This window comes from Tremella mesenterica, assembly GCF_000271645.1.
Source record: "Tremella mesenterica DSM 1558 unplaced genomic scaffold TREMEscaffold_1, whole genome shotgun sequence".
NCBI lineage: Eukaryota > Fungi > Basidiomycota > Tremellomycetes > Tremellales > Tremellaceae > Tremella > Tremella mesenterica.
This window is the reverse complement of record NW_006711225.1, coordinates 1,646,107-1,669,256: the sequence shown is the minus strand read 5'-3', so window position 1 is coordinate 1,669,256 and position 23,150 is coordinate 1,646,107. Positions and strand designations below refer to the sequence as shown.

Sequence of the window (23,150 nt, the reverse complement as noted above, 5' to 3'; positions counted from 1 at the left end):
TTATGCCTTACAAGGCATCAGAACAGAGGAAAGAGAAACTAGAGAAGTACTTGGAGCTTATGCCTGTCTACGCATGAGAGCAGAGGAAGAATACACTTGAAGTTGATGCCTGATAGGCTTGAGAGCAGAGGAAAGATATGAGAGTGGAGGTTTGAACTTGTGATTATGACAAGTCATTATTTGATAGTGTCATTCATGACATAATCACGCCGCTTCAAACATTTTTGGACTTAATTACACCCATCTCAAAAAGAAGGACTTAGTTACACCTCCCTTCCTGGACGCCCAATGCATGCTTTGCATGCAATAAAAACACTCTCCTCCACCCCTGACCACCTAGCCCCCTAACCGCCTAACATCAATATGCATGGTCAATTAACCCTCCCCCCCAACTTGGTGCCCATAGTCCACCCTAACTGGGGGGCAGTAAAACGGATCCTTCCCCCAGCCAAAAGACATAGTTAAAGACTCAAATCTCGGAAAAGGTGTATGTAAGTCCAAAAACAAATCTCGGAAAAGGCGTATGTAAGTCCAAAAACATTCCAAAAAGCGTAATTAAGACCTTTCCTCTTGTGACAGCTGATGTTAAAGGATAGCCTGTGACATCAAGGCCCGCGGAACCAATGGTAATTCCATAACTGCGGTGACCCCGGACTTGTGGCAGTGTCGACGTGGAAGCGCCTTTGCGCGTCATGGGATTCTGTGAGCGAGTAGCACCTGCTGTTGTCAACTTACCTTTGACATTGAGGTGCTCAAGAAATCGTCAGAGTGACAATGAAGTGGCATGCTGCTGTAGCCATAATTGCGGGAATTCTACCGGTAGTATTAGCGAGTGACGTGATCGACCTCAACGAGAACAACTTCAAGGATGAGATTCTGCAGGAAGATTTGGCTTTGGTCGAGTGAGTCACATGCTTGCCCCCCCGATGCTCAGAAAAATCGCTGACCTCGTCTTGTCAGATTCTTCGCGCCTTGTGAGTAATATATCTGCTTGGGTCGATGCCGCTGATCGTGCTTGCAGGGTGTGGACACTGCAAGAAGTATGTCACATGATATGTCCCCAATAAGCCGACCATTGCTTGGCCTTTGCTGATGAAGCAGTCTCGCTCCCCATTATGAAGAAGCTGCCTCTGAGCTGAAGGGGAAGAAGAATATCAAGCTGGCCAAGGTTAGTGCACGATATCCGTCTTTTGAGGTCGCACTCATGCGGCAGGTTGATTGCACCGCCGAGCAAACGCTCTGCTCCGAGTACGGTGTGAACGGTTACCCGACGTTAAAAGTGTTCCGAAACGGCAGCCCCACAGATTATGCTGGTCCAAGGAAAGCCGATGGGATTATCAGCTACATGATCAAGTAGCGTCATCCTTCATTGTGTCTTCGTCACTGACTGGTACCAGACAGAGTCTACCGGCAGTCAGCGACGTCACGCTTGAGACTCATGCCGATTTCATCAAGGCAGACAAAGTGTGAGTTCTTGTAGCCGTTTATCTCGGCGGCTGATCTTGAAGTGTCCTAGTCGCATACGGTGATTCGAGTCACCCTATCCCCCAAGTCTTTGATGATTATGCCAACATCGCTCGAGATTCATACCTGTTTGGACGATACACTGGATCACCCCTGCCAGTTCTACCCGACTCTCCTGTCTTGCCTGCCGTCATCTTACACAAATCATTTGATGAAGGGTTCGCCGTATTTCCGTCCGACGAGCTTTCATCTGCGACAGGAGAATCCCTGGCGGAATTTGTCAAGTTGAACTCTGTTCCGTTGATGGACGAAATCTCTCCCGAAAACTTCGGCATGTACGCTGAGCAAGGCCTCCCCATCGCCTATCTCTTTGTGGATCCCGAGGACTTACCAACTCGAGACAGTCTCATTGACGCGATTCTTCCTCTTGCCAAGGAACTGAAAGGCAAGATCAACTTCGTTTACATCGACGCAGTCAAATTCGTCGATCACGGCAAATCACTCAATCTGCCTGGTGATGTCTGGCCATCGTTCGTCGTCCAGGATCTCGCGCAGCAGACTAAATACCCTTTAACGGGAAAGGTTACCAAAGAAAGTGTAGAGCAATTCATGCGCTCATTCATCGACGGAGAGATTGCCCCAAGCATCAAGAGCCAATCAGCGCCGGCTACCCAGGATCATCCCGTCTACAAGCTCACCGCCAACGGCTGGGACGGCCTGTTCGGCGACCTTCAGAAAGACATCTTCGCCGAATTCTATGCTCCATGGTGTGGACATTGCCGTGAGTGGATCATTGTCACAACGCGCAGACACCAGACTGACGCCGTCTCAGAACGCCTGGCGCCCATATGGGACACGCTTGCAGAACGGTATGAGGACGATCCGAATATCGTCATGTGAGTTGATGATCGAGTATGAAAGCACAGCTGACTCGCCCCCAGTGCGCAGATGGACGCCACTGAGAACGACGTGCCACCACAGGCGCCTTTCCGGGTCCAAGGCTTCCCAACATTGAAATTCCGCCCAGCCGGTGGGAATGATTTCGTCGACTATGGCGGCGACAGGAGTCTGGAGAGTCTAATCGAATTTGTGGAGCAGAGTCGGAAAAGTACTGGAAGGGCTGGCGTGACCCAGGAGGAAGAAGACGAAGAGTGGGCGGATGAAGAGGCAGTGTCTCATGACGAGCTGTAGAAAGATACTCGGATCAAACGCCATCAGTGCTTCAGACGCCAAGAAGACATTTATCGTGATCGTCTCCTCGAGATGTATTTACTCAGCACTTTCGCAGCATCGCCACTATTTTGCGAATTGGGATAAGGTGTTTGTTGAAACACATGATACACCTCATTATCCCCCATCATTCTTGAGGTCGAGGGCCGGGGTCAGTGTTTGGCTTAGAACGCGCAAGGGAATGGGTGGTGGGCATGTGAGAGTAATGAGATATCATACATCCAAGCTACGGCAGCATGCGTTCCATGATACTCATCTAGGCCTCCTCGGTTCGCAACTTGCCCGCTGCGTTGGTGACTCTAAACCAGATCAGCCCCTGCCCATACAGGTCATAGACGAAGATGACGACTCACTTGACTCCCAATGCTCTAGCTCTGGCGATGATCTCCACTCTCTTTTTGCTACTGACTCCATGGGCGATCGAGGCTGCGTATTTGTTGTTGTGCATGAGGAGCAATTCAAGTTCGGAGATGTTGTGAACCAGGAAGTCTTTGTGCCCAGAAGGGATCAAATGACGGGTCTTCTTGTTCGAGCCGTACCTAAAAAGATTAGGTATAAGTTTGTGCACGGAGCAGATGATACTCACCCGATGGAGGGCATGGGTAGCTGCCCCTTGAACCGACGCCTGACCTGCACAAATCAGCATGACGCGAACATTCTGACGGGATGATTGGCATGAGGAGATGGAAGGTGTTCACGATTTTCTGATAAAGTTGTCGTAGCGGTCGAGAGCTAAAGTCGCTGACATGAGAGGAAAGTTTGACGTACCCTATTGTCGATACCTTTGGGCTTCCTCCATGCTTCTTTGACAGAGTGATAACGATCCGATTGATGACGCTTGAATGGCTTGGTGCGCTTTTTCACGATCGGCACATGGGAAGGCATCTCTGGAAAACGAAATGGGGAACGTAAATAGGTAGCAGGAGAGCAGAAGACCGCAACGAGAAGGGGAATGTCAGCAGTGATCCGACCTACTACCACTCAAGAGACGCTCCACTCACTGATTCCGAGATGGAGAATGTTCGAATGGGACAGTCGCTGCAGGATCCAGAAGGATTGTGTGTGAGAGGTGGGAGCAAGGCCAGCAGGGTGGCATCGGCCCTGGGGACTGTGGCGAAACGCCGTGATCTTTAACTCCGATGCGACCGCCGCCATGCGCCGCAGGCATCGGAGTTAAGAGACTGCCACAGGTTCTCAAAACTTATCTGATCCCCCTGGCTGTCGTCTGTCATGTACAACTTGCCCCCGCAACCAGGTTTCATTCTTTCCATTCATTCTTCACCCAGCTTACCGTTATAAATCGTTCAGGTGAGTTCTTTGCGCGTTCGTCCAAAGTGAATTTCTCAGCTGACTTGTTTTCTTTCTGTTGCGCTTCCTTTCATGTTATTCCCACTTGTGCGTTCTTGTCGTCATGGCACTCGACATCTCCCAACTGCATATCTCCTTTTCGATCTTCATCGTTCGTCGATGTCGCCTTTAGCATGCGTGAAAAGTGGCGTAAGAAGCGTATGAGGAGGCTTCGTCGTAAGAGGAGAAAGATGAGAGCTAGGTCCAAGTGAGTACAAAGGTTCAACCCGGGTCATCGTCATTCATCGCTCCTTGCCGACGTTTCTCATCTTGAAAGGCGGCTGATTCGTTCAGGTGATCTCCACACAAGAATACGACTTCGACTCGGGATGATCTCGTTCCTCTGCGGACGGGATAGAAACGGCGTGGAATCGACACTTGAGGAGACAAGCAAGGTATGGGATAACCCATGAGAACAAGTTTGAAATGATACGATGCATCAGAGTTGATTGAGTCGTGCGTGATAAGGTCGTCGTGTCCAACAGATGACGAGCGTCCTCATCATGTAGCATGTAGCAGGTAGATGGTAGCCCAGCACCATCTGTTTGTTCGAGTTGCCATGTTGGTAATCGTTATACCGTGGACCACGTCGTGGTTTCGCAGAACGCCCATGCTGAGTCTAGTACCTACTCCAGTACTTACTATTGTACATGCTCATTGTCGCCCCTCTCCCTCACACGTCCTTCTCATTGGGTTCATTCTGAGATTGATAACTCGGATGGCTCTCAGCCGTGGCGATATCGCATCCTCGCCTGGGCCTGACTATGACAAAGGTGTGCAGTATTGGCAAGGTGTTGAAGCTTCAGTCGATGGCGTCCTAGGAGGTTACGGCAACGGTGTGCGTCTTTCTTGTTTGTCAAGGGTTCATGGTAGACTGATACTACTCTTTCTTCTACACCCAATAGCCAGTTCCTCATATCGACCAACTATCCTCTCGCCTTTTCCTTCTCTCCATACTCCCGCAACTTCACGTCTTCTCATCTCCCCTCACCCCTCTACCGCGCCCCCCGCCATACCGTTTGGTCGCCCTCGACGTCGGCGCCGGTATCGGACGTGTGTCGCGCAATGTGCTCTTACCACTCTTCGACGATGTGGTGCTTGTCGAGCCGGCGAACAACTTTATCCGTGAAGCCCATAGGTCAGCTTTGTCAGATGATTGGCCAGGTCTCTCTCCTTGTATAAATCTCAGCCCTAGCACCCCGGCACACGATTCGACTATCCCGGAACAGGTGCCGCCGTTAAATAAGCGGCTCCTCACAGGTAAAGGGACATACAAGCAGGTGCTGTTCGTCAAGAACGGCCTGCAGACTCTCGAACCTGTGGCCCCTTGTATGAACGGCCAAGCGGTGGGCCAAGCCTCGTCTCAGAATGGGACCACCTTCCCGGAGAGGATGTTATACGACGTGTGAGTCCTCCATTGGGACACTGGATGTGACCGTAAGACTGACTTGCAGCATTTGGTGTCAGTGGTGCCTCGGTGAGTGGAGAAACCAGATAAATGTCAAGGCTCACTCTCGCAGGTCATATGTCACACGTCGATCTCGTCGCCTTTCTCAAGAGAGCACGAGCTGCTCTGAGACCCTCGATGGCCTTCGATCCTCTCCCGACACCGTTCACCCCTACTCATCCCGGTGCATCAGGACACCCACACACATTCACGGACTCCGGTATCATAGTCGTCAAGGAAAATGTGTGCGAGGACGACCCTTCAGGTGATAGCCGAGAGATTTTGGACGAACAAGATTCGAGTCTAACGAGGTCGGTCGGACGGTGGCGCGAAGTATTCGAAGATGCTGGATTAGTCGTTCTCAAGGAGGAGGTGCAGCACGGTATGCCGACCGGCTTGTTTACCGTCAAGACGTGGGTCCTTCGCTAATACTGTATTTCGCTGACGGCAGATGGGCTCTCCGATGAGCGTGTCGAAAGTGGGTCTCCGATATGCTGTGGACGCGATCAGACCGCAGGTGCATTCCCTCCGTACAACACCACCATTTGGTTCCTGCATTCCAACTCTTGAAGGATATGCATTACATTTTGTTTGATAGCCCAGCTGCCCGACGAGGATCCTCAAATAAATCTCCCGCTTGGCGACCGGGACGGGCACGGTTCCAGAAGGCATCGTGATTAAGACTAGTCAGATATGGGCAGAGCTGTGCATACAACGCGTCACTGGCTACAATTGAGAGAAGATACGACATGGTTTGCTATCAAGTTGGCGACTTGGCTGATCCCGACAAGATCCTAAGCATCTCGGAGCCGGTCGTGAATGACATACCCGTCGGAAGCGTCCTCTTTAACACATCGCCAAACAGCCCCGTCCAGCTGTACGAAGAGCACTTGTTCAGTGTCAAAGACCCTGGCGTGGGTCGCGAAGATCTTGCGGGTGGCTTGAGCGCTATGTATGTCAGCGAGACACGAAGACGGTCACTCGTACGATGTGAGATCAAGCTCACCTGACCCACGATACGCTATAGACTCCCCACGAGGCGCCAGCCCGATGATCCCTAATCAGCAGAATCTGCCGTTCCATCCACAACCCTGACTGATATGGAGAACGAGATGGGAGGAGTTTGAAGCGCCACATTCCAGACTCGTCAATCCCAAAGAAACTGCTCGGCAAGGATCGTCGCGGTTGCTCTGTCGTCGCTTTAGCTTGAGCAGAACTAGCTATTAGATCGCCCGAATCCATGATCTTGAACGGGTCGGTTTGTGCGCCGACTGGATTGTGAGAGACATCTGGCTGCTTCGGAAATTGCGGATAAGACCCCGGACCTTTTGCCTGATTGATCGTCTGGGTAATGCCCATTCCGGAATCATCGACCGAGACTTTCGTAGACGCAGCATCAGCATCGTCATGTTGAGCTGGCTGATCTCCCTGGCGACGAGGAAAAGACTGGTGCCGTCCAGCGTTGTGTTGTATCCGGAGATTATTGATCGCTTTGCCGATCTCACTCGTGGAGAAAATGGGCTCAGCAGTCTGGGGAACGGGTTTTGTGCGTAGGTCGAGCAAGCTTGCGATAGGTCGATGATTGGACTCAGGCCGACCATCGATGAACACGACCGCGGGTTCATCATCAATCATAGGGGATTTTGGTGCTGAGCTGGAGGTAAGAGCGTGAAGCTGTTCGTAAGATAACTCCCTCGGGAATGTCACGAAGAGGGTACGACACAATGTACATGTAGCGACTCACCTTTGCCTCTAATGCCGCAACCAGCTTTTCGAGGCGATTTGATCCTGCCACAGACCTCTCGATGTGTTCGTGGATTTGAGCTGAAGTGGAAAGAGAATGGCTTGATACGATTTGCTCCAGGGTACGGCGTAGCGACTCCAGGGAGTGTTCGGAGATGATCGTACGGTCGTACGGACTGCTGCCAGCGTCGGACAGTGTCTTCGCAGCGGAAGGATTTTCATGGCCTCCAGCTTGGTCGATGAGGGGCTTCAGACTTGAGGCAGGTCGGGCGAGTAATTCTTTGACCTCTGTGTGATCATCCCTACGGGAAGCTTCCAACAGCTGCAAGCGGGCGTCGATGGACCCTTGTAGGCGTCTCACCGCTCTTTCCCATTCCTGGTGGGTACGATGAGCAACTCCCGCGCGGCGGAGGAGAGTGTGGGTGATAATGGCGGTGGAAGCGAATATGGCCCCCATACATGCGCCGAGTGAGGCGACAGTGACCAAAGGATGGGAAAAGGCAAATTCTCGCGTAGAGTCAGGCAACAGCGAAGAATGCCGAGGTCGAGGAGGTGGCGCATAGCTGAGAAGAGAGGGGGTCAATGGGTCTAGATATCAGCTCCTGTTGGAATGCAGCACAGGTAATCACGCTGAAGAGAGACCAACAGACTGGCGACACACGAAAGTAGGGACCAGTAGAGAGGGTGATGATGATGAGTAGTAAGATAGGAAGATGGCTCGGCTCACTCACGACCATCAGGTTGCACTCGTTTCCCGCCGTCTGCCAGACCTACGATAACAGGCGCGCACTCGGCTTCTTGTTGGTTCGAATACCCAGCTGGCGTCCCTGACATTATTTCCAATGACTTCTGCAGCATGCAGCAAGCAGCAGCTATGATGACAAAGTGACGAGCTAACGACAGATTTGGGTGGATGGATGCGTCGGATGGAATGGCAAGGATGACCTCGGTCACGTGAGAGCTTGGTGTGGACAAACCTGTGTATCTCACTTCTGTGCACTGCCAACAGGTCGTCAGTCTGCTCATCACCCCGGATGGTATGGAATGCAGATGCATGAGCAGTGAATATTGAGGAGATGTGTTGTCGTGATGACTGTTCGTATGTGTTTAATGTTTTCAACGATTTCAAGATCTATCTCGCCCAATCACCATCGCCTCCTCTATCTCCCTGCGCCCCCCCCTTGGTCTCACCGCTTTCCTCCAGTGCGTCTCTTGCCTCGGAGCGCGTGCTTGCCTCTTTTCGGCTCGTTAGCACCGTGAATATAACGTACAAGCTCGTCCAAGTCTTTACTTCCAAGTGACGTCGATTCTGTCACCTCTGGCCCTCTTGGTTCCGCTGGCTGTCCATCTAGTTGTACGTTTGTTTGGTTTTCATGCTCTGGTCTTGTCTCATTCCTCCCGTGTTGAATGGGTAGGTCGCGAGCCAGTCTTCGCAATCGTATCGCTCTCAGTCTGTCAGATGCAGATAGTCCCGCCGTCGCCAAAGTAGTGCGATCCAGGCTGGCAGAGGCCCGCAGCTCGTTGCCAGCACCAGCCTGTGACTTGTCCAAGCTTGCAACCACATGCTTGATCCAGTCCACACTCTTGGCAAGCTCTAAGGTCTGAGCATGATCGCTGCCTAACTTCTCCTCGTAAATGGAATGGGCGTGTGTCGCAGACTCCAATGCTTTGATGAAATCACGAGTCACAAAATAACTCTGGGTCAACTGATGGAGACTTTGAGCAGTGGTGAGGTGTCGTGGTCCGAATGAAGTGACTGTGACTTGATGAGCTCGTAGGAAGAGGGATAGCGACGTGGGATACTGCTTGAGCGTTTCCAGCGCAACACCCGCGTTATTCTATCGCATCAGCACTGTCTATGGAAAATCTTCTGGCATGCAGACACGAGTAAAAGAGTCTGAACATACCAGGATCGTGATAGTTTCCGGATGCCCTTCGCCATACACCACACTCCAAATGTTCAAAGCATGCCGGAAAAATCTCAGCGAGGCGTGGGCATTCCCCCCAAGGCTTTCAAGCATAGCAAGGTTGTGATAGTACGCCGCCGTGTCGCTGTGCCAGATACCCACAGTCCTTTCAGCGATGAGGCACGCCTGACCCTGCAGTCGTATGCCAGTCGTGAGATCCACACCTAGATCCTTGAGGGCGTTGGACTCGTCGGCAGATGTTTCCGAAGACCCCTCAGTTTTTGCTCGTAAAACGGTGCGGTAGATCATGGACGCGTACGTGTTGTATGCCGACGCGACTTCAGGATGGAACACACAATGTATCGACTGATATAGCTGCACGGCTTCGGCGATCACCTCTAGCCCCGGGCCAAGATCAGGACGAGACATCATTGAACGACCTATATTGAGAAGTTCTTCCGCCACTGTGACCGAAGGCGCCGTCGACTTGACTCTGGGAATTAGACACAGGATGTCAGATGGTTCAAATGTTGTTTGTCGAGTCGTCGGGGCAGAGTCTTTTGGCTTGCTTGAGATTTTCTGACCATCCTTCTCCATTTCAAATTCGTAATCTCGCTGGCCAAGCTGAAACGCGAATCGCGACGCAAGCTCTTTCAACAATTGTGGTCTTTTCATATTCTGGAAGTCCTCCTCGGCTAAGCTCCATCGATAGCATTTGGCAACGTCAGAGACAATCTCAGCCTTGAGACTTGCGGGTGTGAGGGTGAGATAATGTGGAGCGGATTCTTCGAACAGTTCGCAGGGCTCGTATTCGGGCTTGGGTGAGTCGTTGTATGCGGCTCCCAGAAGGCAGTTCAGGAAATGCGAGATGGCCTTCGGAGCCTCTTCAAGACGAAGGGTGCGGACGAGACAGCGAAGAATATGCTTTGCGGAGCGGAAAAGCATTTCTTGGACTACTATCTCCTACAGAGCATCAGCGTTGTCTACCCTTCCAACAAAGTACCCACCTTCAATGGAGTCAGGGACAAGCCTTGCTCCGAATCCTTGGAACCCTCTAGAGTTGACGATGTCCAAAGTTCGTGCATGAGATAGCCCAAGTAGCGCATGTTGATACCTCGTTGATGAAGATGTTCGGTCAATGACGACCCGTCCATGATGCCCGAAGTACTTCCTGACAACACATCAAGTACCATCGCACGAATGGCTGTGCCCCGTAGGTATCGAGAAGCGTCACGGACAGCTTTCACCGAAGGTTCGTCTTCGTCCACCACTGCACTTGCCGCAGGTCGGCTTGTTTCTGTCAGTGATGACTTGACCGAAGGGGGGTCGACAAAAGCGTCGGGATTGAAACGCATGTCGAAATGGTCCTGAGGTCCGTCAACAACCCTGGTCGGTGACTCGTGATCATCTGACAGGTGACCATCATCCTTTCCGGTTCCAGTCAACGGTGTTGATAGATCCGAGACTCGTCTTTGGTTCGACTTACTTTGAAGCCAGCGCTTGAGTTCGTGCCCTCGGAAAGCTTGTAAGAGCTCAGCTCGTAGTAGGGTGATCCGATGTGGATATTCCGGGGTGTCGGATGATGTGGAGGGGCCGAGAGTAGGTCCATTCAGGTCGCGCTCCAGCCATTCGACATCAACAGGAGAAAGGCGGAACAGATCAAGCAAGTATCGTCGACCGTCTGTACCGCGCAAAGCCTTGACTTCGATGCTCGACCAGAATTCGTGCTCGACGCCTCGGCCATCCTTTACCGGATGCTTAGCGAGGTGACAAGCCATTGCCACCCTTTCAAGGACGCGATGGGACGACGCATCCCAGTGTAATGATCCTGGTTGTTCCGTGTCGACGCCGTAGATGATCAAGTCGTTTTCGAGCAATTCTTGTCTTGTGGCATCGTTTTCCTGAGAGTGGGACGAGCTTTTCGGTGGCGACTGAATCGCAATCCATTCGTCTTTACTTGGGCTAGGCTGTGAGTCACGGGGAAGGGACTGTTGCTTTTCTTCGTCTTCTTCTTCATGATTTCGGATGAAGATACCTGGCAAAACACTCTGACAGACCCAACGCTCTCCCAAACAGTCGACAAGCGCCTGTCCCAACACGTGAACTCCGCTGATGTCAAGCTTGTTGAGAATTTTGACGCCGGAACAATCCTTGTTGTGTGAGACCCAAGTTGCTGCATCACCACCCAGATGCTCATACGCGTTCAAAGAGTCGAGTGCCTTGGTGATGAAGATGTTGTTCACCAGCCACATGTGCGCTCGCGGTCTTTCCTCGGGATTGAGCGGAGGGACGTTGCCACACTGTCAAGTGAGATAATGGTCATTCAAACTGTTGTGCGGACTGACCGCTATATTGAGCACTGAGCGAGCTGCTGCTGCTGTAAATTCCCCCCAAGTCTTCTGCCCCAATCGTTCACGGAAAGCTCGCTCCTGTACGCTGTCCTGTGGAAGCTCTTTGATATTCTGAAACTCCTCATTCCAGTCCCTGGAAGTGTCCATCGTATCAACAGCGGTTGATCCTGTATGCAGAAAGGCGAGTTGCGTTCGGAGCAAGTCCGGCATCACTTCAATTTTGGGCGGAGCAACCAGCCAAGGGTATGCGGGTTCCGCCTGGGGTATCGGGATAGTCGCTAGTGACTGACTGTGCGCTGGGTGAGAGGAGAATGGCGGTAGTAAGAAAAGTCGAGCCGTGAAGATGGGCGATAAGTCATGTAGGAGATCGAATAGAGAGTGTTGACAAGCTGAGGCTGAGCCATTTGGACGAGGACGAGGAGCAGGGTCAAAATGGGTGAGGCTTGATTTTGAAGCATACCAACCCCGGGTGGTACAAACGAGTATCATCGTTTCTCCTTCCAATATCGTCACTTGTAGATAAAGATGGTGTCCAACATGGCGTAGGTTTGGGGTCGGCGGGTTGAAAGATGATAATTGAATGGATTTGAGGCAAGGTTGGGCGGGGATGGGCGGTGTTGACGAGGGCAGCTTGGACAGCTTGGGAGGTCGCCATTCGGCCGTCCAGTCGGCAAAGGCATGATCGTCTGCCGTTATCTCTCGTCGGATCTTGACAGTCTCCTTCCTACTTCCTCTGTTCTTTCTGTTCGATGAAACAGGTACGGAAACGTCCCGAAAGACTGGATCGGTGATGGACAAGTAGGCGGTCCCATTCTCCACAGCTTCGAAGATGGTTGCACCCGGCTCTAGGGCGATGTGGCACGATAATGTATGCGTCGAGGAGCCGGGAGGAGCGATGATATCCACCAGTCGAAGGACTGCCTGACGGGCAGCGAGATTCGTCCAAGGCTCTGGAGAACGGTCAGCGTCACGTCGAGGCAGTCATGTGAAGCTCACCCCGCAGAACGTCCAAAATGTAGCCCTCGGATCCATCATTTGGTCCGAATATGTTTCCCACTTCCGTCCAATCCGACAACCTTTCGTTCACCTCAGGGTCGGTGGACTCGCTGCCGAGGTGACCATCCTGACCGGTGTGCTGCTGCTTCCGTAGACGGAGAGAGTAAGGACCCAGCCAGTACCCTCCTACCCAGTCGTTGATAGTCTGCTTGACATCCTGGATGGACTCGTACGGCTGAACCTCGCAGCGGAGTTCGCTGAACTGATCCACACTTGCCGCTTTCGGTAGGGTTCTGGGATGATTGGGGGCAGGGAGTCGAACGATCACCAAGTAGGCTATACGTGTCAGCTGTAGAGAATCAAGAGAGAATAGAGTAGCGCACGCTGGTCATGTTGGGATGGTTGGTCTGGGGAAAGTCCATCCGAGGCGACATGGTCGTCAACGTGCTGAAGTTGATGAGGATCGGGAAGGGCTTCAGTCATGACAGTACGAGTATGCGGATAGCTCGTGGGCGGGTGGAGGGAAAAGAGAGATAAAGTGAGGGAAAGGAAATGCAAGTCGGAGCTCTATAGGATGATATGGCTGCTGCTTTCGTCGAAAAGAGTGATTCGATGGTACATTGTCATGATGTAAAAGTCAAGTAATCAACTTTGAAAATTGCTTGGTCGAGAAAAGTTTGAAAAGTTGGACCAGTCCAGTCGCGATTGCCGGTCAGTCCGTCCGTCATTGCCGAAAACATCCGAAGGTAGTAAACACCTTGGACCATTTGCATAGCATACATCATCATATATTGTCATGGTTGCTTCATGGCATCCGTCGTTATCTCGTGACAAAAGGCACTTTATTCGTACATACGTTGCTAGTACATGATATTCCATGAAACCTACCCTGGCGGACACACTCCCGCCAGCCGCCGCTGGACAAATCCGTAGCCGCGATCCGTTTTCTTAGTGTCATCCTCAACTCCATATTCTTGCCCTTTTGCCGAGCACGCCGTCCGGACCTAGTTTCGTGTGGTGCTCGTACATCACCCAGAGTACGTACAATATCACCACGATCTTGAGCAAGCTCTCTGATGGCGTGAGTTCGAGGCAAGCCTTATTGCAGATGGAGGCAACACTCACTCAAATGCCAGACAGACTCAACCACATGGGTGACTGGTTTCGGACGGATGTCAAGTCCGCTTGGCATTGATCCCTGTTGAAGACTCCACGAAGCTCCATGTGACAACGGCGCCGATAGGACTCGCCTAATTCTCGAGGCAGTCGGGCTCGAGACTCGCTGTCCCTCGACATTGGCGTCGGACGTCGGGCGTCCCTCCATGATGGCTCTTCTTTGACGAGCGATACGCATAGACTCTCGATACCCATCGACACAACGCTGTGGTCTTAGCAGAGTATCAAGAGGTCCATGACGACCTACCTCCATCGCAGCCCGCCAGGTAAAGCCACGAACGCCTTCTGTACTCGCTCGAGCGCTCATCTCTCGCCTCATCTTCGAGTCGCATATCACCTTCGCGAGTAAACTAGCAAATCCACAAGCTGCTTCCTGAAATTCGACTGACTCGGACTGACGGGAGATTCGAGACCACGAGTTGCCGCCCGGCAGACGATAAAGAAGACCAGTTGCTCCAACATTGACCAGATCTCGAGTGCCGTCCGCATCAAGCCCGACCACCGGCTGAAAATTAGCTCTGGTCAAGACTAATGATCATGATGAGTACTGACCAATCCAGAAGCCAGAGCTTCTAGCACTACTTGTCCGAAAGTCTGTCTGTGAGCGGCGAGGATCAAGCCCTTCAAACACGAGTAAACTCACCTCTGTGAAACTAGGAAATGCAAAGATATCCCCACTAGCGTAACACATCGCCAACTCTTCTCCGCCACGATGGCCCATGAAGGCGGCGTCGTATTTCCTTTCCGCACAGAAAGCTTCGACTTCGGTTCTGGCAGGCCCATCGCCAACGAAGACTAGCTTCGGAGAGGGACAATCCGGGATCAGGGTAGACAGGTGTCCATAGGCGATGAGCAGGAGGTTGAGATTTTTCTCCCAAGACCTTGAGATCAGATGGTTCGTTCGGCAAACACTGGACTCACATTCTTCCTACGTACAGAATCACGATGCGATCCGACGGGGCACCTACACCTGCTGAACATGCGGAGTCAACGGGGGCCATCACTGGACTCTCAGGAGGTGTCGGTGGCAGAGCTGATTTGCTATCCCAACCCCTACCCACTTGGCACCCGTCGTGCTCGATCTTCCCTACCTGCGGCATCGTATCGATGAATTGAGCGACGGGACCGTGTACGACTTGCGGCGTAGCTCTCGGGGGCTCGAATACTCCCCAAAAGGAACGCAGCATGTCGGACCTCCTCTTAGGAGAGTACTGGGACACGTCTACGCCGCGTGGCCAGAGACGAACACCGTGAAACGATTGATCTTGTAGGATTTGGAGAGTAGATGGTGAAGGGCAAAGTGTCAAAAGCGTCCTGGGAATCAGTGGACGTTTTACGTCGGCTCAGGAATACCGACTTGGAATAGAGCCATCGCTGAAATCGCCACAAGATAGGTTCCAGCCAGCTCCACCCAAAGAGCTTTGCGTAGGTCGCAAGATTACTAGAGCGTCAACGAAGCACTGATGGACACAAAGCACCGTGACTCACGTGTGATAAGAAGAAACCACGGCACCCGTGATACCTGCCCCAAGCGCTGGTCCATCTTCTCCAACCCACTCCCTGCTTGTGAGTCGAGTTCTCAGAAGATTGACAATACTCACTCCCCGGCCCACCCCAACTCCATAGCCATCAATACTTGAGCTCCCAACCATATGGGATCTACGAAATGTATGACGTCCGGTTGCTATTTGGTCAATGCTCCAGTTGTCCAGACAGGAGATGCACTTACAAAGTCACGTATCACCCGCAAGAATTTGGGGCGAAGAAAGTTGAGCTTCGAGTAAGACAAAGCTGCCAATGACAAGTACACTCTTCATCAAGAGATGGACATACCTTCAACCCGGGATAAAGAATCAGCGGCACCCCAGCCGTACCAACCAGCGGATGAGAGGCGTAGTGGCTCATCCCCGTCCCCGGACCAAGGAGCATGCAATGATGGCCCTCGCGTTCCAAATGCTCCAGGAGTCGAGCCAACGTGCGCGTTACTCCATCGACCTTGGGTAGAAAGTTCTCTGTCTCGTCAATAAGATCCGACACAGACACAAGCTGACTCACCCGTGACAATGACAATCCTCAGACCTGCTCTACCACAACCTTGACTAAGCCACGCTTCGCGTTCTTCCCTCTCGCGCGGTGACATATGCGGGTGCCAGGAGTGAGACCCGTCTGCGCACGAGGATGATGACGACTGAGGCGACCACAGAGCTCCTGCTCGTCTGCCAAAATCAAACTCCGTTGTCACTGAGGGGTGGTCCATGGTCTTCCCGTGGCGACCTTGTGGTAGGGGACGTATGGGTGCTCCAGGCTGAGCCATGACCGGGTCCCTCTCTGAAATTTCCAGGCGGGTCGTCCGCGCCACTGGTAATGATAAGGGTTCCATATGCGGAGATCGAGGTGGAGTCAACAATGCACTTGGCATGACGGACATCGTTCTGTCACCTGTGTCAACCACAGGAGTGAATCAAAGGAGGCGGGACACCAGGAGTATCACAAGGGAGAAGATCGTTCGACGCTTGGGGATAAGGATAGGGATTATGATACACGAAACCGAATCGAAAGCTGGGTGTGACGTTGGGTGAAGCGAGACTCGACAAACTCCAAGGGCGATCTATCGACGGGTGTTGACGAAGAACGATGCTGGTATATGTACATACCTGACGACCTGAGAGGATACAAGCCAGTGGCCAAAGGGGAAGATGTTGCCGATGTTAGAGTCTGTGAAGCCGGGAGGCGGCAGATCCGCAAAGCCTGTGACTGACCGACATGTGTTTGAAGAAATAAGTAGCTAGTAGCTGTAGATGGTTACGGTCAGACCATTGACGGGTCGGCATAAACGGCGCACGAACGTTGGAATGTTGTCCCACAAACACTGTCCAAGGATCCAAGGACACATGTCACCTGGCACGTTCATGAAGGTTGAAAGGGCGGTCCGCGGTCCTTCCTCCTTGCAGGCCAGCTGATACATGGTCCCACCTGAAATCTTCTGATCCGATCCGGTGAGCAAGCCCTTGTATAGATAGTAGCCGTAGGCCTGTAGGGTTCTTAGATAGGCATGTCTTCTCGCATTCAAGTCGGAAGGTGCATAGGTGCAACGTTGCACGTTCCGCCTCTGTCGTTGCGCAGAGCGAGTGACCTGAGGGCAAGCCCCACCAAACTCCAAACACAGTAGCATTCACATGGACACTTGACCCGTGGGACAGGAGAGGGACTAGAGGGATATGAGAGACCGAGAACAAGGTCAGAATAGTCAAGAACGTGACAGCAATGGGATGGAATTCGAACGTGCGTGAGTGAGAGATGATGGCCTGTGGCCTGTGAACACTGGACGGGATGACGCAGGACGCAGCTTGAGAGAGACTGTCCGTCAGCCCATCGTAAGCCGTTGGCCGTTGGCGATCGTAGGGTATGCTGTTGGACATACAGCATTGCTGCGGGTACGAGTAGGCTACAGGAGAGCGAGTGGAGTATGTGCCATGTAAGGTACCAGTCGAGTAGTAGAGTCCTTATACAGGGCTGATAAGCGGTCAGGGGTGACGTGTCATTACACTGACCAATCCGCCACACTCGGTGTTACACAAAGGGAAACTCCGCCCCGTACCCTGACACCACAACACCCCCACCCCCGTCTCTTTCCTTCTCTTTCCCCTCTTGTCCATCATCTTCATCACATCATTTCATATCTCACTACCAAGTCTTTTGCTCATCCAGCTCTCTCCCTTCACTCAATCGTGACCCGTAGTCACCGCACCCCTGCTTTCATACGATAACTACCTTAATTACTCTTACACTGTTCGCAATGTTCTTCTCCGCCTAAATTCCCTTCCTGCTCAGGAAGACTCCACTCACTGTCGACACGATGATCATGTCGCCAACTGTTCAGCAGCTCTCGACACCAACTCTACCCAACATGACTCCCTTACTCTGTCATCCCTACCTGACACCCTCTTGTCCGTCCCAACAACCACAACAGCAACAAGCTCGTGAGTGTCTTCATTGATCGTTCGAGGCTCGGTGCTGATCGCATTCTTGCCTCTTTGCGTCTTCCCCCCCCCCCCCCATTCGCATTCACTTTGACCTCTCTTGTCCACTCTCACTCCCATCAATTTCCGCTCATCATGCATTCATCCAAGCAGTCCGCCTCTCCTACCCCGCAGCCTGCCCCCTCCTCCTCCCCTCAGGCGCACTCCCTCGGTGTCGAGGCCGACCTCCAACACACCTCGAAACCTAATTATCAAACCAAAAGGGTCAGCGATCACGCTTGAGACGAGCCCAATTCAACTAAAACCGAAAAGCACGAACATCGTTGCATCTTTGAAATCGCCACCATTGCCTCAAACGGCATTGCCTTCTTCAGTACCTACATATCCTATTCCTCTCTGCATCAAATCGCCAACGGCTACCGCTCTTCTCGCCCTTCAGCCATCTGGTAGCAACATGTCTTCCCAACACGCGCGTTTCCCCAGCGAGGTCGATCCTGACGACTGGCAATACTATCTCGACATACCCAGTCAGAGTGAGTCTGCCGTTGGAACGTCAGAAGGTAGAGCTGACTGAGCAGATGACCTCGCCTGGCTCGGCCTCGCGAATGATTCCCCTACTCCGTCGTCGACAGCCTCCGAGTCATCCCTCACCCTGCCGGTTGCTGAACCGGGTCTGGACGAGGTCACGAGCAGTTTAAAATATCCCGACATCTTCGGGCTGGATGTGCCTGCTCAGGCCAACGACCCGACGATGCTCGCCACGTTTCCCGGATTCTCCGACTGGGCCTCGTTGCCTTCCTTCAAGTCGTTCACGACCGAGTCTCTCGGGCTGTCCGGTCTCTTCTCCAGCCCTGCCTCCATATCGCCAGCCCTCATGCAAGGCTGCCCGCCCTTCACGACTTCCTCGTCGCCTATTCTGAAGAGAAAGGCGTCGGATGCATCAGACGACTGCATTCCTCCTCCAAAACGTCGTGGTCGACCGCCCAAGGTTCGTTTTACTACCAATCAACCAGCAACGCCTACCTTGGGATCGAGGATCGTAGATGATCCCGCTTCTGCCCCTCGACGCTCTGGCGCTGGTAAAGTCATACCTGATCGGTTCTGGACTGCGGATCAAGCCCAGCGGGCTACCGGACTCTCACGCGAAGAAATCCTATCCTTCCCCACCTTTGCTGGTCTCCTCGCGCACGTCAAGAGCACGCAGCCCACGCATTACATGTCCACTGTCGAGCTCGGCCAGAAGATTGACGAGGGACGGAACAAGGGGGCGGAGAGCGCTCGGCGTACGAGGGACGGACTCAAGGGCAAGATTGCCGAGCTGGAAGAAGAAAGTCGCGTGCAACGAGAGGAGCTGGAGGAACTCAAGGCCTTCATCCGAGACATGACAACAGCCGGACTGGTGAGCGTGCAAGAGGCCAAGAGGTTGGGCGTGTAGAATTGTTCGGGGCGGATTCGACGAGTGATCTGACTATAGATGTGGATTTCCTTTTTTTTTTCCTTCTTTCCTTTCTTTCCACTCCACCCTCTTCCCGTTTCGTCCCTGGTGCTATCAGCAGCCCATCGTCCATTCGCTCTGCCGCTTCTTTCGTTGAATAGTGTGACCTTATGCAAACGTTTTCCAGGTTGGCAAAGGATATTGACAGGGGTGCAGCATGCAGCATGCCAGCACGGGTCATACCAGGACGAGTTTTCAGTTTTGAGCATGAGCGCCGTGAGGGGCCGTCAGATAGATACTGTAGCCTTCGAGTAACGAAGTACGTCATGTTGTGGAGGAAGAAGCTACCCGGGAGGGGTATCATCTACACGTTGTTTCATATCTCTCGATGAAGGCTTCTGCTACTGCGAATGTGTTGACAGCGACAATGTCTCTCCCAAAGTATCTGTACAAGATCACACCACATTCATCTGTTGACCCGAGGTAAGTAAGGTTTCTGTTCTCTTTCCCGTCCCGGTCACGCTCACTCTTGACACAGATTCACCTTCCCCATACCCATCCCCTCCAGTCACGAGATGACCCTCCCTCAGCTCGACCATGACGATGGCTTTGTGCACACATCCTCCGGGCCGCAGGTCCTCGACACCCTCGAGCTCTTCTTCAAGGACGTACCTCAGATCTGGTTATTGAGGATGGACGTTGGTCGGTTGAGTGCGTGGAGGAAGATTGAATGGCTACCAGGTAGCGGTCAATCTTCTACCCAAAACGGTCAGTCCATTTCACCGACTGCCTACATGTCACTATGTACTTAGGTCTCCGCCATCTTCTTCCATCCCTCTCACGTCTCGTGTCCGCTCCTGCAACCCTATATCATCAGACAGAACAGTACGATGCTCACGGCACAAGCACCAAGACACGTTTGCGCACACCTGCACCGTCCTTGGCTCAAAGGTGAAGAGATCGACAGCTTCATCTCGGTCGCTCAGGGAAAGGGTGGTTGGGAAGTCGCCTTGTCGGACCGCAAAGTCAAGGAATGGCTCGTCTAGGTAGGGAGGCCTATCACGGATGTCACAGATCTATGATCTATGAGGGCAGAGGGACCATACTGTCCGTCAGGCAGCGGGCTTACTCTGCGCCTGATCATGCATGCCCGATGCTATTTCTGCTCTTCCATGTATGCTTTAGCTTGATCAGCAATGTTGTCGTTCCCATCTTCCTCTTAATATCTCATCGTCATGAGCGTCTTATCTACGCTGAGGTATCGAACGACCAGTCTTGGGTCGTGGGAACTGCCCAAGGAAGACAGCTGCATAGCTCCAGAGGATGTCTGGAGTAACAAAGGTCGGTCCGGATTAATCGTTCGCATTCCAACGTCCTTTGAGCTGATACGGCTACGTAGATATGGACCCCAGTCCACCAGATCAACGTACTTGGACAAGCTGGACGTTTTTCGCCTGTGAGTTTACTTCTTTTGCTTGTCTACGTACGGAACAAGAGCTCACAGTCGTATAGATTGGGTGTCGGATCTCATCAACCCGGGAACATGGGCGACCGTGGCCTCGTTCGTCGGTCTGGGACTTACATGGTGGGAGTCGGCCCTGGCGATATTGGGTAAGTACGTCCCTCTTCTCATGACTTGCAAGCTCTTACCACGATGTGTGTAGCCCTCGATTCGTCGTTGCAATCTGTCAGGCCTCCTTTCGGCATGAATCCCATCACTCGCAACGTAGATACACGACGTTCCATCGCTGACCTGATCAGTTGGTGGTGTACTAGTGGCTATTGTGATCACTGGCGAGTTCTCCTACAGCCTGACATCGCTGCTTGTACTCATGCACAGCCAATGCCGTAGTCGGTGCCAAGGTGATACGTCCGACAACCACAGAGAGCCATGGCTGACGGTATAGCTTCACACCCCCTTCGCCGTTACCTCGCGAGCCGTTTTTGGATATTGGGGTAGCAAATTTGTCGTTTTCTCACGCATGGTACTGGCTATCTTCTGGTAAGCTAGAATACCCTCATATCGTTTCCTGGTGTTCACCTTTGGTCATCGAGGCTGACGGACAGGCTGAGCATCAACTCTTGGGCGTACGTAACGGCTCAAGTTTCGCTCGTTGACAAGCGAGTTCTGACATTGGCAGAGGCGGTGGATTTGTCGCCCTCATGATCGAATCGATTTGGCCCCAATATGCAAAGATACACAATTCAATCCCGGCCTCGCAGGGTGCGACAACTTTATCATTCGTATCATTTTTCCTCTACTGGTACGTGTAATGATAAATTCACTCAATATCCCAGCCCGTGTGAATGCTGGTCATGGCTGACTACGAGGTTGCTACAATTACCCTTCGCTTTCATTCATCCATCCCGTTTAGCTTGGCTGTTCAACACAAAAGCCATCGTCGTGCCGATAGTCGCGCTGGGCACGTTGATCTGGGTATGCCTCAACCTTCCATTGCTGGTCGTAGACTCATTCATCAGGCAGTCTCAAAAGCAGGATCCGGCGCTTCAGCGGCTCTCAATCATCCGGCGAACCGATTACCACCGGGTGCTCCTCGCTTCAAGGCCTTCATGTACAGCGTGACCGCTTGTCAAGGAACCTGGGCGACGCTCAGTTGGTGGTTTCTACATTCCAGGTTCGCTTTGCTGACATTGGACTAGGTCTGAACATCGGAGACTTCTCGCGATACTGCAAGAAACCTTCTGCGGCATATATTCAGCTCATCGCTGTTCCACTTCTGTTTGCCGGCCTGTCGGTATTCTCTGGGATCACGGCAGCCTGCTGCTTCGCCATCTACGGCGATAGCTTTTATCAGTTGTACGAAATTGTCGGCAAGTGGAACACGAGCGCCGGTGGCAGAACAGCTATGTTTCTAGCAAGTTTAGCATGGACCCTAGCCAGCGTGACTACCAACATGTATGTCTCCCGCGTTGATTCTGTCATTGACACTGACATCCCGCAGTACCGCCAACTCGATCTCTGCCGCCAATGATATGACCACTTTAGCCCCCAAGTGGATCAACATCAAGCGTGGTCAGCTCATCTCATTGTCTCTAGGTGTTTGGGCGTTTGCACCATGGAAAGTACTCCAATCGGCACAGAACTTTGTCAGTACCTCGTGCTTGATGCAGCGTGATATTCACCACATCGCAGTTGACTTTCATGTCATCCTACTCGGTCGTCCTTGCTCCGATTGCAGTCCTTTTGGCTATCGACTTTTTCGTGGTGAAAAAGCAAAAAGTCGACATCTACGAATTGTATCGGCCAGATGGCATATATCACTTCACCGCTGGTTCGTTGGTACGAATCGTATTTGGAAGATGGGCTAACTTGGCCCAGGTTGGAATTGGCGGTCGTACCTGGCTCTGGCATGTGCTGTGGGTCCGAACTTGCCTGGTATGATCAACGCCATCAATCCTGCCATCTCGATTGGCAACATCAAGTACATCTACATGGTTAGCAATATCTCGGGCGACACGTGTGAGTTACCCATTGCTAAATCTGGTCATTGTCTCACCCCGAAGTCGCCATTGCTGTATACCTCATCCTTTGCCGGATCTGGCCCCCATACGAAAGCTTAGTCGAAGTGCCTGTTCACGATATCATCCGAACCGAAGAGTCTGAGCCCTCGGTTGTGGCGAATACCATATCGGAAGAGAAAGATCAGACTCTCAAAGCAGACTCTCAAAGCGGAGCCCGAAAATCGCCAGAAGCCTCCTGACTTAGACTCCCGGAAATATCCTGGCTAACAGACATGTGACGGGTTTTACCCCGTGAGACGAGAGACACGGGAAAACCTTATTGTATGTGCCTGAGTGAGCGTTATTTTCTCATTCCCTCCGATTCAGCTAATGGTCTCAGCGATTGAGCGTCGTACTCCCTGACGTTCTTTCGGATGTACGGTACTACTTGTCAACGCCACCTCAGCCCCTCGTCCGTCGCTCCAACTTTGTCATTGTCAAACTTGCACTTTGCTTATTGTTTCTTCTAGTCGATTAGGGTCACCCAGCCAAGCGACCTGTGCAGCTGACGCCTGGCATCAGAACAAGTCTCTCGGCGTACGGGGTACCATG

General features: G+C 52.4%; 9 protein-coding genes across 9 annotated transcripts; 4 read left to right on the top strand and 5 right to left on the bottom strand.

Annotated features, from left to right (window-relative positions):
- Window positions 1-774: 774 nt before the first annotated feature.
- On the top strand, window positions 775-2,655 carry TREMEDRAFT_66841 (uncharacterized protein; the record flags this gene model as incomplete). Its single annotated transcript, XM_007001818.1, has 7 exons — window positions 775-902; window positions 1,102-1,168; window positions 1,214-1,353; window positions 1,398-1,466; window positions 1,509-2,245; window positions 2,297-2,360; window positions 2,406-2,655. The coding sequence occupies 7 exons, from the start codon at window positions 775-777 to the stop codon at window positions 2,653-2,655; spliced, it is 1,455 nt and encodes a 484-aa protein (XP_007001880.1).
- A 237-nt stretch (window positions 2,656-2,892) lies between these two features.
- Window positions 2,893-3,734, bottom strand: TREMEDRAFT_41680 (uncharacterized protein). Its single transcript, XM_007000877.1, has 4 exons — window positions 3,463-3,734; window positions 3,281-3,324; window positions 3,048-3,233; window positions 2,893-2,993 (listed from the first exon to the last, which is right to left on the bottom strand). Exons 1-4 carry the CDS (start codon window positions 3,577-3,579, stop codon window positions 2,951-2,953), a joined length of 390 nt encoding a protein of 129 aa, XP_007000939.1. The 5' UTR covers window positions 3,580-3,734; the 3' UTR covers window positions 2,893-2,950.
- Window positions 3,735-4,694: 960 nt separating this feature from the next.
- On the top strand, window positions 4,695-6,082 carry TREMEDRAFT_70692 (uncharacterized protein). Its single transcript, XM_007001955.1, has 5 exons — window positions 4,695-4,879; window positions 4,947-5,446; window positions 5,496-5,518; window positions 5,562-5,901; window positions 5,940-6,082. Exons 1-5 carry the CDS (start codon window positions 4,760-4,762, stop codon window positions 5,953-5,955), a joined length of 999 nt encoding a protein of 332 aa, XP_007002017.1. The 5' UTR covers window positions 4,695-4,759; the 3' UTR covers window positions 5,956-6,082.
- Window positions 6,083-6,176: 94 nt separating this feature from the next.
- Window positions 6,177-6,956, bottom strand: TREMEDRAFT_70691 (uncharacterized protein). The gene is made up of 2 exons (XM_007001954.1): window positions 6,495-6,956; window positions 6,177-6,436 (listed from the first exon to the last, which is right to left on the bottom strand). The coding sequence occupies exons 1-2, from the start codon at window positions 6,845-6,847 to the stop codon at window positions 6,283-6,285; spliced, it is 507 nt and encodes a 168-aa protein (XP_007002016.1). The 5' UTR covers window positions 6,848-6,956; the 3' UTR covers window positions 6,177-6,282.
- Window positions 6,957-7,100: 144 nt separating this feature from the next.
- TREMEDRAFT_55892 (uncharacterized protein) lies at window positions 7,101-8,130 on the bottom strand (the record flags this gene model as incomplete). Its single annotated transcript, XM_007000994.1, has 3 exons — window positions 7,963-8,130; window positions 7,233-7,819; window positions 7,101-7,162 (listed from the first exon to the last, which is right to left on the bottom strand). Coding segments are annotated over exons 1-2 (682 nt in total), but the record flags the coding sequence as incomplete, so codon positions are not given.
- Window positions 8,131-8,265: 135 nt separating this feature from the next.
- On the bottom strand, window positions 8,266-13,116 carry TREMEDRAFT_36608 (uncharacterized protein). The gene is made up of 6 exons (XM_007000771.1): window positions 12,869-13,116; window positions 12,486-12,821; window positions 11,484-12,439; window positions 10,146-11,438; window positions 9,139-10,101; window positions 8,266-9,069 (listed from the first exon to the last, which is right to left on the bottom strand). The coding sequence occupies exons 1-6, from the start codon at window positions 12,966-12,968 to the stop codon at window positions 8,419-8,421; spliced, it is 4,299 nt and encodes a 1,432-aa protein (XP_007000833.1). The 5' UTR covers window positions 12,969-13,116; the 3' UTR covers window positions 8,266-8,418.
- A 468-nt stretch (window positions 13,117-13,584) lies between these two features.
- Window positions 13,585-15,918, bottom strand: TREMEDRAFT_26471 (uncharacterized protein; the record flags this gene model as incomplete). Its single annotated transcript, XM_007000700.1, has 11 exons — window positions 13,585-13,866; window positions 13,909-14,166; window positions 14,214-14,255; window positions 14,305-14,542; window positions 14,583-14,975; window positions 15,019-15,102; window positions 15,150-15,221; window positions 15,263-15,345; window positions 15,391-15,435; window positions 15,495-15,673; window positions 15,717-15,918. 11 exons carry the CDS (start codon window positions 15,916-15,918, stop codon window positions 13,585-13,587), a joined length of 1,878 nt encoding a protein of 625 aa, XP_007000762.1.
- A 3,558-nt stretch (window positions 15,919-19,476) lies between these two features.
- On the top strand, window positions 19,477-20,241 carry TREMEDRAFT_70689 (uncharacterized protein). The gene is made up of 3 exons (XM_007001953.1): window positions 19,477-19,559; window positions 19,615-19,844; window positions 19,983-20,241. Exons 1-3 carry the CDS (start codon window positions 19,504-19,506, stop codon window positions 20,120-20,122), a joined length of 426 nt encoding a protein of 141 aa, XP_007002015.1. The 5' UTR covers window positions 19,477-19,503; the 3' UTR covers window positions 20,123-20,241.
- A 38-nt stretch (window positions 20,242-20,279) lies between these two features.
- TREMEDRAFT_70688 (uncharacterized protein) lies at window positions 20,280-23,063 on the top strand. Its single transcript, XM_007001952.1, has 16 exons — window positions 20,280-20,417; window positions 20,476-20,532; window positions 20,589-20,687; window positions 20,838-20,870; window positions 20,917-20,939; window positions 20,984-21,078; window positions 21,144-21,164; window positions 21,218-21,340; window positions 21,408-21,513; window positions 21,558-21,690; window positions 21,738-21,993; window positions 22,040-22,184; window positions 22,231-22,369; window positions 22,417-22,557; window positions 22,602-22,892; window positions 22,939-23,063. The coding sequence occupies exons 1-15, from the start codon at window positions 20,312-20,314 to the stop codon at window positions 22,796-22,798; spliced, it is 1,674 nt and encodes a 557-aa protein (XP_007002014.1). The 5' UTR covers window positions 20,280-20,311; the 3' UTR covers window positions 22,799-22,892; window positions 22,939-23,063.
- The last annotated feature ends 87 nt before the right edge of the window (window positions 23,064-23,150 follow it).

What these genes read in the sequence shown, in the direction of transcription:
- TREMEDRAFT_70689 (XM_007001953.1), top strand. Translation starts at nt 19,504, where the DNA reads ATGTCTCTCCCAAAGTATCTGTACAAGATCACACCACATTCATCTGTT. An exon ending in CATTCATCTGTTGACCCGAG is followed by an intron (nt 19,560 to 19,614) that starts GTAAGTAAGGTT and finishes CTCTTGACACAG; the next exon opens with ATTCACCTTCCCCATACCCA. An exon ending in TCAATCTTCTACCCAAAACG is followed by an intron (nt 19,845 to 19,982) that starts GTCAGTCCATTT and finishes TCACGGCACAAG; the next exon opens with CACCAAGACACGTTTGCGCA.
- TREMEDRAFT_41680 (XM_007000877.1), bottom strand. Translation starts at nt 3,579, where the DNA reads ATGCCTTCCCATGTGCCGATCGTGAAAAAGCGCACCAAGCCATTCAAG. An exon ending in CCAAAGGTATCGACAATAGG is followed by an intron (nt 3,325 to 3,462) that starts GTACGTCAAACT and finishes TGATTTGTGCAG; the next exon opens with GTCAGGCGTCGGTTCAAGGG. An exon ending in GCTAGAGCATTGGGAGTCAA is followed by an intron (nt 2,994 to 3,047) that starts GTGAGTCGTCAT and finishes GATCTGGTTTAG; the next exon opens with AGTCACCAACGCAGCGGGCA.
- TREMEDRAFT_70691 (XM_007001954.1), bottom strand. Translation starts at nt 6,847, where the DNA reads ATGGGCATTACCCAGACGATCAATCAGGCAAAAGGTCCGGGGTCTTAT. An exon ending in TATAGCGTATCGTGGGTCAG is followed by an intron (nt 6,437 to 6,494) that starts GTGAGCTTGATC and finishes TGACATACATAG; the next exon opens with CGCTCAAGCCACCCGCAAGA.
- TREMEDRAFT_70688 (XM_007001952.1), top strand. Translation starts at nt 20,312, where the DNA reads ATGAGCGTCTTATCTACGCTGAGGTATCGAACGACCAGTCTTGGGTCG. An exon ending in ATGCCGTAGTCGGTGCCAAG is followed by an intron (nt 20,940 to 20,983) that starts GTGATACGTCCG and finishes CTGACGGTATAG; the next exon opens with CTTCACACCCCCTTCGCCGT. An exon ending in AGGAACCTGGGCGACGCTCA is followed by an intron (nt 21,691 to 21,737) that starts GTTGGTGGTTTC and finishes ACATTGGACTAG; the next exon opens with GTCTGAACATCGGAGACTTC.
- TREMEDRAFT_70692 (XM_007001955.1), top strand. Translation starts at nt 4,760, where the DNA reads ATGGCTCTCAGCCGTGGCGATATCGCATCCTCGCCTGGGCCTGACTAT. An exon ending in TAGGAGGTTACGGCAACGGT is followed by an intron (nt 4,880 to 4,946) that starts GTGCGTCTTTCT and finishes TACACCCAATAG; the next exon opens with CCAGTTCCTCATATCGACCA. An exon ending in TTGGTGTCAGTGGTGCCTCG is followed by an intron (nt 5,519 to 5,561) that starts GTGAGTGGAGAA and finishes TCACTCTCGCAG; the next exon opens with GTCATATGTCACACGTCGAT.
- TREMEDRAFT_36608 (XM_007000771.1), bottom strand. Translation starts at nt 12,968, where the DNA reads ATGACTGAAGCCCTTCCCGATCCTCATCAACTTCAGCACGTTGACGAC. An exon ending in GCTCAGTGCTCAATATAGCG is followed by an intron (nt 11,439 to 11,483) that starts GTCAGTCCGCAC and finishes CTCACTTGACAG; the next exon opens with TGTGGCAACGTCCCTCCGCT. An exon ending in CGGAAACTATCACGATCCTG is followed by an intron (nt 9,070 to 9,138) that starts GTATGTTCAGAC and finishes CTGATGCGATAG; the next exon opens with AATAACGCGGGTGTTGCGCT.